This window comes from Pectinophora gossypiella, chromosome 3 (assembly GCF_024362695.1).
Source record: "Pectinophora gossypiella chromosome 3, ilPecGoss1.1, whole genome shotgun sequence".
Lineage (NCBI taxonomy): Eukaryota > Metazoa > Arthropoda > Insecta > Lepidoptera > Gelechiidae > Pectinophora > Pectinophora gossypiella.
The window spans coordinates 10,826,409-10,840,529 of NC_065406.1; the positions used below are offsets into that span (position 1 = coordinate 10,826,409).

The 14,121-nt window shown below is 38.6% G+C and overlaps 2 protein-coding genes across 11 annotated transcripts in view; one reads left to right on the forward strand and one right to left on the reverse strand.

The window, feature by feature from the left end:
• Nucleotides 1–14,121, reverse strand: part of LOC126381879 (nuclear receptor coactivator 7) — a 107,833-nt gene that overhangs the window by 60,215 nt on the left and 33,497 nt on the right. For 5 of the 10 annotated variants that reach the window (XM_050031417.1, XM_050031419.1, XM_050031431.1 and 2 more), the window contains exon 2: nucleotides 10,799–11,524. The exons of 3 other annotated variants lie outside the window; for them this stretch is intronic. In XM_050031417.1, coding sequence (XP_049887374.1) covers nucleotides 10,799–11,358 — 560 coding nt within the window. In that variant the 5' untranslated portion in view covers nucleotides 11,359–11,524. The remainder of the gene's footprint in view (nucleotides 1–10,798; nucleotides 11,525–14,121) is intronic. 2 more of the 10 variants (XM_050031418.1, XM_050031420.1) reach the window with 1 other exon arrangement.
• Nucleotides 1–14,121, forward strand: part of LOC126381887 (uncharacterized) — a 56,044-nt gene that overhangs the window by 4,409 nt on the left and 37,514 nt on the right. The gene's annotated exons all lie outside the window — the stretch shown is intronic.

Here is a 14,121-nt window from a genome sequence, read left to right on the forward strand (position 1 = left end):
TTGGTAATGAAAGAGAACAATAATGAAAGAGCAACAATACAGTTACGTATCAAAATTTCGCAAATCAAAAACCCGAAATTGAAAATCCGACTCAAAAGGTTAATTTGACAATTATTTACGTCTTTTGTTAGGTACCTACCTCACTTAGTAATACAGAGGACAACTTGAGTTCTCAACGCCTCAATTGATGACGTGACGTTGCGTTGGAAGAATATTAAAATAAAATGTTTGCAATATTTTTTGCTTGGCTATTGTTATTCGAAGTCACAGATGTAGTGTGTGCTATTTTTTTAGACTGCGCGGCGTCTGCGCGGTGGGTGTGGCGAGTTGGCGAGGCAACTCTTGCGCTCAGTTGCACAACAAGCGCGCCATCCGTACACCATGTGTATCGCTTAACCAGTTCACGGAAACAAACATCCATTTCATTACATTACACATCGATTTCGTTAATTTCATTACCCAAAAAAATTAAAATGTCGATGTTTAAAGCAGGCAGCAATTGACCCAGTTACGGACAAGACAGATGGCGACTTATCTTTAAAAGTCAGATCAACAACTGTGACACAATTTGTCCAAAAAGTAGACCTGAATAAATAAGTATCACAAATTACATGAGAACGTACAATAATGAGTGTGGAGCATATTCATAATGTACACACTTGTAATTAACCATTCCGGACACAGATCGCAGCCTTACAGATTCATACACCGTTGCGAATACAATATTACGCATTTCATTATGAAACACCGCGTATTTACACTTTTTAAAATTACGATTAACATAATTAGCGCCGTTATTCTATGTGCAATTAGAATGCGCAATGTATTTTGCTTAATAATTACGTACGAGTAAATATGATCTCATTTAAGACGGTGCCGCTGGGTGTAGTGCTAATACGTTTTATAATGAGCAGATCGGACAAGTGTGGCATGAGTGATCACAGTAGAGTACACCGTGGTAGACGCCGGTTGACCCTAATGACTGCTGTGGCCTTCTAACGCTGTGTACATAAAAGGACTGGCAAAGAAACTCACTGTGATATCGTTAATCTAAACGCACCTTCAACAGCCACTCATTTGTTTGACACAGTCAATTATGTTATGAGTCACTACATAAATTATGACGTGAGATATGACGAGATGTTGCGTACTTAATAATTCAACTTTGCATAGTTTGCATATTAAATCGAAACAACTTTTGCTGATTAACATTATTAGCGTATTACCTATAGCGTTTCTCTAAACTCAAATAAAAATCCAATATCTATTCATGTATAATAAAAGCACAACCGTTCAGAAAGTTAAAATCTGCAATTCGCGTCGAAGCAGCTAAAGGATAACCTTATCAAACTTATGACATCCAATAAAACAAAGTTTTTATGTATCAAACATAACAAGAAAAGAAGTGTGTGAGGAGGAAAAATATCGCGGATAGAACTAGTCACTAGGGGTTTGCGCAACCCCGTCGGCTCGCGTGTTGCGGATAATCTATGGACAACTAACTGCTAACTAATCACCCATCAGTTTCTTTACTGTCCATTTGCTGACGCGTATGAACGTCAAGTCGTATGTCAAAATGTCGCTGGTGACGGGATGGGTCGGGCACAGTCGACAGCTCCGTCGCCCCCCAGTGCCCTCCTCCCCAGTTCATTTAGAACATCATTTACAAAACATGCCAACTGATATGCATCTTGTTTCGCTCATTTTTAGCGTCTCGATGGACGTAAGTATCGTTTTATTGCGGTTGTAAAACGGCTACTGGAAAACAAAACTGTAAATACTGATATTATGCTCGTAAGCTGTCTTACTAAAAGGAAAGTTTGTGGCCAACCGTGTTAAAATGACACGAATGAAAATTCGCTGTGTTTATACTTCAGTGAATAGCACAACGGATCTTAATATTACGTTCTATAGTGTCGGGACTGGAAATGTGTAATGCGCTGTCTTTCATTTAAACTGACATTGGGAAACGAATCGTTAATGCTAACGTATGGTGGATATTTCAAGACCATAGGCAATCCGCCAGGATTCGTAGAAACCAAGGCGAAACGAAAGTATTGTATGCTTTTATGAATTCAACATAATGAATTCCGAAAACCACAACCTTTAAGATTGATTGGGATCGCGTGGTATTATTAAGCGTACACGTCCCAAATTACAATGGTGGTCTGATTATGGGGTACGATTGTGGCGCGTTTCGGATGGAATGTTAACGAACACCAAAAGGGATATTTCCTTGTACTTGTGTAATCACGTGTTTACATGTGTCTCGTTGCGAGGTGCGCACTCGCCTCGTCACTGACGGCTAATTGCGAGCTTCACAATTAGTCCAGTGCCGGCAAACGAGCGCAATTGGCGCAATGGGGAGGAAATGGCCATCCATCCATGAACACCTACATACACACATCTAACATACAGCAACCATTGAACAATCAACCGTAACCTATATACTACATTTCTTTACAGTGATATATTTCAGACTGGAGTGCTTCTCCCACACGTAGATATTTTCTTTGTTGGAAAGAAGCACCTTTAGTAGGTAACATCTCTCTTTCGTATTACATCTATTTTGTATTCATGTATACGGAGAAACTCCCGATTCAATAAATTAGATAGAAAGAAAGAAATTACATACTAGATATTTAATAATCAAACAGATATATAATTTTCATATGTAATGTGATACCTACGCTCCTACCCGGTGAAAGAACGGGATATAGCGCTAGGAAAATGATCGATAGAATGTGATTTGCAATTTGTTTATGAATTAATCTGCTAGCTTATGTTATCAGAAAAATTACGGCCAGATATATCGGGTGATTCATATAATTTTATCGGATTATCCATGTGTTTAAGTGCATAAAACAACTGAAAATCAAATAATTATTTGCAGAAATACTCGGAGAGGTTAATAAAAATATAAGGAATACATTTCTTAAGGTTATACAAATCTTAGAGGCAGTAAGTATATACGCATGCGGTAGTGGTTTTACTAAGCAATAAAAATAAGAATTTATGCCTTCAAGTGCAGGTGCCGGTGGTACCACATGGTGGTCGCAAAGCGAATAAATTTGCAATAAAATAAACGCGAGTGCGCCACATACATCTCGTAACGAGCGCATGAATGCGGCCGTCCTTGCGCAAGTGTACATTGTCGCCACGCCACACGCTGCACGCTGATCCTGCGCGTGAGTCGCATCGCACGGTCCACGCCCGTTCATTGGATGTCGGAATCGGAAGGAAGTAATAACCCAGCAAACTAGGTAATTTATAAAATGTCACTTGTACCTAGTAGGAACTTGGCAAACGATCGTGAAGCCTGCGTTGGTAACGACAAACAAAACATGTAAAGACAATCATTACTAATGTTTAGTGTAAACAAAGGGTAATGTGCGTCGTGTCTTTATTATTTATCTAATTACCGTATCCTCTATGTTAGCAAACAGTCGTAAATATTTATCTTAAAACTAGTATATAATGCTCATAATGCTCGTGTAACTATGTAACCATATAAAGAAACGATTCGAATAGATTTGACACGTATATCCGATCGTACGATATCTGTAACTATTTCTAACTATTGGTATAGTTAGCTAAGTACATTTGCTTCATTTATATCTAACAGAATATTTCAACAATCGATCAGGCCAAAAGCCAGGGCCCGTGTAATTTACGAGAGTCATTTTCCACAAAGAGGATTACGGGATTAATCTATAAGTGGAGCTATTAGAGAGGTTCGCATTATGCGAAACTTGGGTAACAGTTTAATTTCGGGTGGCCGCACATAATGCATTCTATAGGCTATCTACAAGAGCTACTCGTGTACGGATACTGTGGGTATTGATCGGGGCGCACGCAGCTCGATATCGCCGTTCCATCGCACAAATAAGGTCTAGATTAGATGGAGCCGGTGACATCGGCCCGGCGGCCGGCTGACCACCTACCGTACAATAATGGGTACGGGTATGGGCTCCAGGCACACCTACCAGCCGACACAATGGAGGCATCCACGCAACTGATATTTACTCTTCATTTTTCATCTTGTTTCAATACTCCCACAGTTTCAACAGTAGTACTATGGCTTATTAAAATTAATACGAAATGACAGATCGGTTCAGAAACCCCTGAACTCCCTGATATCATGACCATGCTGTAACAGACGTTAACTCCTACAGCGCTGTAACTGCGGGGGTTGAAAATGTAACTGCCACCACATGTCGATTCTCCCACAAACAAACGTTTATATTTCTCGCTTTGAACTCACTCACATGAAATGTTGTGTTTCAGTGCAATAAAGCTTGCATTCAAATTGCTTTAAATTTTCATATAATAGTTCAGTATCGATCTAGAACATTAGGTAGTTTATTATGAATGTGAATGCGAACCAAATGTTTTGATAACACGAACCTAGCTGGCGTGAGAACGAACAGATTAATGCAAGCTATTCAATATACCTAGGTATAACACATGAAACTATTTCAATAGCACCATCTGAAAGGATACTAATTCTAATACAATGTCTAACGTAAACATTTATACAAGAGAACACACACGATACGATGTGTCCGTTTGTAGCAGTAAGTCATTGGTGATTTTAAAATAATTTTGTTTGTCGTCACACCAGGGTGTGGAGCAGAGGACGTTGACAATAGTTGGAATCAAACATTACAAAAACATCACGACTTTACATCCCACAATTCATACCTAGTGCGTCACGACTGGCTGAGAGCTATGCTGAGTTTTTACGACAAGCGAAATATTTTCGTGGCGAACATAAAAGCACCGTGTACACTAGTGCTAGTGCATAATGATTAAGATCGCAAGTGAGCGACACGACGCGATAAAGTGACGTTTGGGATGATTTAGTTTATATGGAGGAAGCCGAAAGCTGGGCCAGGGTCGTAAACGTATATCTGTCTGAGTGAGCACGCGCGCCCGCTCGGGGACATAATATGCCTTCTTTACGACGTGGAAAATAGAACGCCGCTCTTACTGGACATTTCCTTTCGTTTAAACAATACGTCTGAAATCCGGTTAATAAATCGCTATTCATCAGAATAACCTTCACATGAAGACTTCGTCACGTAATTATTTTTTGCGCGTAAATGTAATATTAAAATAATATACTTATCCAAAACAAAGGCTACTTCATTAAAAATAACAGATTATTTACACAAGTGTCAAAAAAAAACAAATAGATACGACAATTTCTTATGTTAAAGGTTGAATAAATATAAACTATAATTACCTAATGTTTACGGAGAAATTGTATTGACCCGAGCAGCAAGCTATAAAGATAAACTCGAACCAAAATACACATTATACAAAATTAAACAACAATTAAGATAATATAAATTGACGATTTTATATAGAATGTTCACGTTCTATATAAAATCTTCAATTTATATTATTTCAATTCAAGAATCGTATTAATTTCATCAAAGACAAGGCGACCATGTATTCTGTTATTAACTGGATTGTAATGGCATATCCTTTTACGCAGAGAAAGTCAATTATAAGTAACATAAATGTTATTTTGAATACAACAATTGTAAACTACTATCCGTATCAATGTCAAAGGTACAAGAGAATTGGCGTCACCGTTGTCTACAAATTCCGAAATTAATGTATTTTATTAATTCGAATTTAAGTCTTCCTCCCTAAACCATATTATCCATTAAGGCATTGATATGCTTATCTGGAAGGGCAAAGATTAAACTCATTTAAATCAGCTTCGATTGCATTAGGTTAGATAATGCATGTAGGTAATTAAAGAACTTTATATCATGACATTGAGAATACTTTCAATGACACGCGTTTTATTGCTGACCGCTGCATGCTGGCCTCTATGTTTGATAAACAGCAATGGAAGTGTATTAACATATGCCTATTGAATAGACTTTGTCGTGATGTTGTAATCGTTGGAAGCGCTATCTTTAATTGTTAGAAAACATGATGGATGGCAGAGAAATCAACAAGCTGCAGCGTGTTCGCGACAGACAGATGCGAGACGCAACAGTTTTTGTGTGTGCGAATAATGTTTGTAATAAGTTAATAACGCGCTATATGTTTAGTGCGGAGACGCCAAAACGCTGCTGGCCGGCTGCCAACCTTGGAATATTGTTTTTCAACACACAACGCATCCCAAATTCACACTTGTCAAAAATAACGCGCGTAACTTCTATTTTGGAATGTGTATCAAAATAAACTACTAACCAAAGTTGTAATTGCACATGTGAACGCATGTCGTAAACATCAAAATTAATATAAATATTTGAATTAATGGAATTGGTTTTAGAGGTGCGCAAATAACATAAAGTAAATAAACTAAGAGAGTCCTGTTGGCAGCTTTCCGAGTGCTCCAACTCTTTTCTTTTACTCGTTAAAATGGTCCTAAAGACGCATATTTCCAATGTAAGTAATATAATATTATAAAGGCTAAAACTTTAAAACACACGGAACCTATGCGTACACCTTTGCCAGTTTCTTTTTAACACGAGTAATACATGAGTAAAGAAAAAATATTACACTTGTAATTATTAGTGAAAACAGTTTTAGCGTTTTGGCAATTATTCATTTTCTTTGAAATTTGAAATGGTATTTATGATATTAGACACAACAAGCTAGTTATATTCGCTTCAGCTAAGTACGTGGGTTGCGCAAGTCTACAGATGTGAATGCTTTTGCGCGTCAAACCTCTCATTATAGACTTTTTTCTACTCCTCTACTTTAATCTGGCATTTAAATAACCAAAAAGTCTAATATAAGTACATACATAATGAAACTCTTTGAAAAAGTGTACGCTCTATGGCCTATAAAAGCATTGTTTACAAAGTGTAACTGTACTATAATGTCGCCAAAAAAGCATTGTTGTTGTTTTTTTTTTTTTTGACCTGGAAACTGGCACCTTTACTTTGTTTGGTGCCATAGATATACTATAAAAAAAAAGTATACATTTGCCGCCATTTTCCCGCGCGTTGGAAAATAAATTGGAAAATTTTTGTGTTTCGTTTAAAATTACGTCGTCGTAGAAAAAGTATTGTATGCAACGTTGTATAACTAGGTCAAAAAATGCTCGTGGCGTCTCTTATTGCGATGTTCGCCAAGGCTCACATCGCAACTCACGCCACTCGCATTTTTTGACCCTTCTTATACAACTGTTGCATAAAATACTATTATGTATCTTATGAATTACTATTCACTCATCTAAACACCCTGATTTCGTCTTTGATTAATGTATTAACGGACTCACTACAAATCTCAGAAATCACAAGGCGAACGCCTTTATATCCTTTATAACACAACCAACCACAACTCTACGTTTTTAGAAGATACTTCATTAAGGATATAAAACTTCACGTCATTAAATTGTACGTGTCGTACTTGATCGGTGTTCTGATAAAATTTTACGATTCCGTTAGATAGAATAGTCTTTGAAATGGCTGCTGCTGTTCTGATTAGTCTTTATTGAATCTCGACCTGTTTTCGTTACCTACATCAATACTACCGTTGGATATGATTGTGTATGAGTTATAATGACGAAAGGTATTTGTAAAGGTAGTACCTAGATGACTAAAGGCAAGTGGCCTGACTGCTATAGAAATTGCAAAGGTGAACGTTCGATTGCGGAAACAATCGCGTGGAGGCCGCGCGATCTGTGACGAAACATTTTGCCCCATGATGACGCGGCAAGTGCGGTGCTGCAACACACGCGCTCACTGGCACCAAACTTTTACTTATCCTTCATATTTGCGCTCACGGCCGCGACGCCAAACCGTGTAACTTCTACAAATAGATTATATACAAATACAATTGCTAGCCGCACTGCTTTTGTTACTTCCATAACAATAGCAATAGCGTTAAATCGGTCAACAACAAGATTATTTCCGAGTTATCTTAGATTAGTTAACTGTCGTTCTACATATAAGAAGCAAGGAAATATCAAATTCATATGGCAACAAGATGACTGACAGATTATCTATCTTGGAACTTACAGCCACTATGTAATTCAGAATATGATGTTTCCGGAGACGAGGATCAGACATAATCCTTATCTACATTGATATTTATGGCAATATTCAAACACAATATTTGGGTGTATACGGAACTCGATTTTCTAGTGGGCAGATGAAGGTCGATGTAAATGGGGTTCGAGAGTCGAAGCAAAATCAAGTTCACATCTGTTGTTTTCGCTAAACGTAACTTGAATACGTTTAATAAATATTGTACAGAAACTAGATAAAACTCAAGTATTTATACGAGTAAGTTACGTAAATGTTAACAGTCATCATGGTCATCCGTTGATTCTTTTGTTATTTAAATGTAAATAAGGTCATGTTATCTTTCAATAGACATAATACTCGAAAGAGCCTCACGGCACGGTATTTTTTTGCTATAACGCTAGTTGAAAAGAGACATGCAAATCGAAACGTGTGTCGGAATACAAATTCGGTCACTTTATTACGCCCGTATTCCATATCGGATCATGGAGCAGGATCCAATCTGATTTTATCAACGTGAATAAATAACTCAATACTGAATGGCTGAATGGAATGGTAAACCCAAGTGGAAAAGCAAAAAGATTTTTATTCAAATTAATATTATTACGTTTTATACTCCAGAAAAGCTATACGTCTGAGAAGAGATATTATCTTCTGGAGTTATCTTAAACGCAGTGGTCGTATGCGATCCGTTCAAGACAGTCTTAAATCTGTCTCCTTTTATAACTGTGCCTTGAGGCACAATACAATACAAATAAAGTTTATTGCACCAAAACAAAAAATAGTTACAATAAACTTGTTAATTAATACTTATGGCAATTGGCAGCCTTATGGCCCCTACATAAGTTTGCGAGATCCTCTTAATCATTTTTCACGTATACCATTGACTGGCGACGAGTACCTACGTGATCTACGAGGAGATAGCTATAGTGTCAAGGTGAAAATCGTATTATTTCGCACATCGCGCACGTACAAATACAAATAAGCTTAACACGCTTTATCTGTGTTGAACTGAAGATATCGTGACCAAGAGTTAGGTCTAATGAATATGTTAATGTCCAAAACGCTGTTAGCACTCAACTGTAAAATATATCAATGATCTTCAATAACAAGTAGCGATGACGTAACGGTAGCAACCTTCAGTTTAGGTATTACATTCGGTTCAAACTGGTATAGTTACGCTAAGTACAAATGGATCTGTAATGTTCGTGTGTACACGGTCTGAAATGGGCGGGATGCGGTTTAATACCGACAAATCCTTTGAAATTGTCACATTAATGTTATCTGCCCGTCTAGGCTCAACACTGCTTCGACATCATGCCGAAGTACTCGTCAGGGTATTCAAGCACCCAGTGTGTACTAAAAGTAATCTTGTGGTAATAATGACAAGTTATGATTTCATCTATACGTATGTTTTAAGTTGGCAACTTGGCACACTTTACTAAAATATAGCTATTATACATAGTAGTAAAATCAATAATACTTAAAAGTGTTATTGTACTTGGATACATGAGTATACTACAACGATTGAACATTATTTTAAAATATAGGTTTATGGCAATACAAGTTTCTGCTGTGTCGATAAAGCTAGTTTTATCATTGTTTATATTGGTCTTAGGTTTGCATGTGATATAACACCTAAGATTTGTGCGTAACAGAATACGTCAACCTGACGCAAAACGTGCCTCTTCCATGCGAAAATTCAAGGTTCGTTTTAGAAAACACAAACCAGAGCATATTTATAATATACTGTGAACACACCAGAAGTTTCAACTAAATAAGAAAAAATACTCCATCTCTTATCTAGCAGAGGATTCCCTTGTAAATTAAACAAATATTTTTTTTAAAGTCTCAAGTACAAAAATACCGTACATGGCAACGATAAGAGTAATGCTCGCGTAAATCTTGATAGCGTTTGCGACTGATTTATCAAGATGAAACCATAAATTTGTCACGTAGTACATACAATGTGTAATCAGTACACATTTACCAGCTACCGAAGGATTATTAATTTGTGGAATTTTTTTACATCTTCACTAGTCTCAATCATACCCATAATATCTGTAAAGTCAATGCAAATAAAATTGTTTAAATAAAAGTTAAAATAAATCCATTGCGGGAACAAATAAAAATAATACTGGAAGAAAAATATTCTTAGGAAACTCTAGGAGTTCATTTACATTTAAAAATATATTTATCTAGTTTCAAGTACATAAAAATTGACGAAAATCTAACTAACAAAAACAAAATGTAACTAATAAAATTCTAGCTAACAGCGAGTAGAATCGCAGCGCGAATATATTAGCGTAGGTTGCACGGAAGACGGAACCTAATGAGATCGCAAATGTTAATCGTCATGTGACTATCAAAATTCTAAATGCCCGAGTCAGCCACGTCAGGTTGGAGATATGCAGACATAAAAAACACGGGCAGTGTCGCGAGTATGTAGTGTTGCGACCCTGAGAGCAGCGCACCCAGTTTACTAACATTAACAATCGGACTCGGACTAGAGCATTTTGAGTCAAGGAAATCTTGTTTCATGGTGTCGCATTTACTCATTACCATTCTAATCCCATACATATATTGTGTACATTATATAGCATTGCATGTTACAGTTAAATAAAACGATGATAATGAATGCCATAATTACTATCAGAGATTGAGCAACAATGTCTGGTACAAAACAAACAATGTCGTTATTAGTCACAGGATATTGAATTAAACAAAAAATGATGCGTTGACATCATACAAGGATAATGAACTTGAATAGAGCTAGAAATGACCCTATGTTGCAATACCTTTGCTTCAGCATGTTATCGGGCACGAATACGTTCCACCAGGAGGGTCGTTTCTGCCGCACGTAGGTGGGGGAGTCGCTCTCCTCGTCAGTGTCGTTGCCGCCGGATTTCCGGCGCTTCTTGCGCTCGAGCTGCAGTCGCGCGGCCCACGAGCGCCGGCGGCCCTTGTCGCCGGGACCGAACCCATCCACGCCGACCGCCACGGCCAGGGAGGCTCGCCGCGGCTGCTCCGGCGGCGGGCCATCGAATTCATTTAACTTTCTGTATCTCTCAGCGAATGTGGCGTCTGACGCTCGCCGACCGTTGGTCCCAGGTCGGGGTGGCGCCTTGTTGAAGACGACGTCAAGATCTGTGAAGGCCTCGTCGTCGTCCGTGTCAGGCGCCACGGGCTCCTCGCTGTAGCGGCGCGGCGTTTCGTCGACGGCTTCCTGCAGGCTGGCGAGCGGCAGGCTGGGGCGGTGCGTGCGCAGCCCGCGCGGCAGACGCCCCGGCCGCGCCTGCAGTCGCGCCAGCGCCAGCGGCACTGGCGACTCCGTTAACGTTGGCTCTCCTCCACTCATTGTCACAGTTTCACTCACTTGTTGACAGTACACAACACTTTATGGCGCCCGCATTACAATCACGGCTCCACCATTTTCGACTATCTTCGTTCGAAATCTCCGAGAACACTAAAAATACCGTTTAGAGTATTTATTGTTCTGTAGGTTTCGTTTATTGTTTCGCCTGCTGATAATATTTAAAACATATACATTTTAAAACGATCCCAATAAAAATGTCTGGCAAAACCCGAGCACTTTAATATAGAAGTAGAAAACATGTTTTCAGACACGGATAAGATCTGTACAAGCAAATACATTGAGCTCAGAATTAAAAATCCTGCGACGGCGTAATAAAGAAATTAAAGTAAACAACAGGGAAAGCGCAAAGCTTTTGTTTAAAATAAGAAAATTGGGTATTGTTTCAGGGAATTAAAATATGAGAATGACGTCAGGAAATTTTTAAGGAGCAGAAAAATATGTCGGTTGACGGTGATGTATTTTGAGCTGTAAAGCAACTCATGACATTCACCTTCATCAAATCATATGGCAATCAATTGGTACATCAGTCTACTGCCAAAAGTTAGCGGCGGAGCGTGCCGCGGCTTTGTTCGCAATGACCGGCAAATTGCCTCATTTCGTCCACAATGCGCTAACTAATTCAATGGTAATCGTTCTTAATAAAGGCAAAAAACCATAACGGCTGATTAATAGTCATGTCGATCGTAACGCATGCTTGTCAATTTTGAGTGAGATTTATATACTGGAGTTAATTGCCCGGTTGGTGTAATGAAGCTAAAATAGCACATGACTTAGTGCATCGTTACACAGAAAATATGTAAATACTTGTATTTCTTGTTAGAAAGAGCAAGAGTCTATTTTAAGCTCGTTAATGGGTTGTAAGAAATGGTAGTAACAAGTGTCGGCGCTAGGCCATACAAGTAAACAGGTGGTGCAGCTTTCGTAACTGCATGGTCGTCAGCCGCGAGTCGGAGCGGCCGCGCGGGGAAAGTTGCTACCGTCTTGCATAAATACCAGACTCGTACCACTAGGGTCGCCTCTGTTATCGTTTGATGACATTTTGATGACACCTTTGACCTTTGCAGCGCCGGCTATTTTTTATTTGGCCAATGTCCAGAAAACAGCCAAGTAATATTTAATGTATCGTCCACTCTACAAAATATGATCTCGCTGAAACCGGTTCAACAAATCGTGGATATTATGGGATTGCCTCCCGATGACGTATGCATTCCCAGTGGTTATCTACGCTTGTTTGATATTGTGCTCACTTGAAATAGACAGAAAAATACAAGTAGCAATGCCGTCGCACATTCGTTACCAAGGTCGCGGAGCAATTGAGTTTATTAATTGACACTCATTGAGCTTACTGTTTTCATTAATATAAATAGCAACAGATCAACATGTTTGAAGCCAATGAACCAGCAACTGATTATTGCAAAACTATCCGAATTATAGACGTGCCAAACGGTATGCTAAAGTAGTCGACTGTCTTTGCTAAATTATAATTAAAAGTCCTTGTAAAATAGATATCTTCAAAGAAAAGCTAACGTAAATAAAATGGCGTTTGGCAAATTTGAAGTAGGTCAAGTAAACGTTAAAATGTTTATAAAGTTGACGTGTGCGTAGTAAATGTGAGCAAAAAAGGGAGTTTTAACCTAAATCGTAATTAAGCGTATGAACATCGAGCTAAGGTAACCTACATACGTCAATCAGCGCGAGAAACGGCCTCCCAATGTCGTCGAGGAGATTAACCTCTCAAGAGAGGGCTTGCTTCGCGACCCTCTCCAAGTCTACATCACGATCTCTAATGAATACCACATCGGCTGCACATAAGTTATAAAGAACAAGCGCGACGCTGTCTTAACGAACTTGCACCGGCCACGATACGTATGAATTTATTAGTTACTTAGTCAGATTTATCGGCTGTAATCTATTGTAGCCCTCCCACTTGTCCGGGAGCAGTAAACAACACATTGCCACTTGCTGAACGAACTTAGCATTGTTTACAAGTACCACTCACGAAGAGAGTTAACGTTCACATTCAGTAAACTCAGTCGTCGTTGCTTCGCTAACGGAACGTCGTAATTCTGGAAGCTTTTGAAGTTTCACGACGTTTACATTTCGTTTGAAGTGCGCAAGGATCTTTATTTCTGTGATTAACGTTATCTCAATTCGCCAAACAATGGACTCTTGCAGTTTTTCTGTCAGCGCGAACATAATGGTAGTAGCTTAACTTTATAAATACAAGTTTAAATTTGCCTATTCACGAAGCAGGGGATTTTCATTGTGACATTTGATGATATTACGAATTAATATGCTGTAGTATTGCAGTCAGATAAAATATTTATTAAAAGGACTCATGGTTAAAGAATGCTATTAGGTACTGAGTGGATAGGATATCATGCCTATACGTATATGGTAGATGAAGCGCGAACGAACAATGAGCTGTTCACTCCTACGACAGGGTGTGTGACTGATAGAAAACCTTGGAGCCAACATAGTTAGTTATAGCTGTGTTCATAATGGGAAACATTCAGCTTCTAAATCATTATGCGGTTTATGGTAATAGCATGGATGGTGATAAAGCACGCACAATCGCTCGTTAATGTTCTGGCACCTTTGGCTATGCTCGTTCTTCAGCAGTTATCGCACGTAGCAAAAATATTTCATACAAATGTCAATATTCATATGGACGCTAATTGCAACTTTGTTTAATTTTGGGGACAAAACTGGGCTGGAACACTTCATGGCCAATTAAAAAAATCC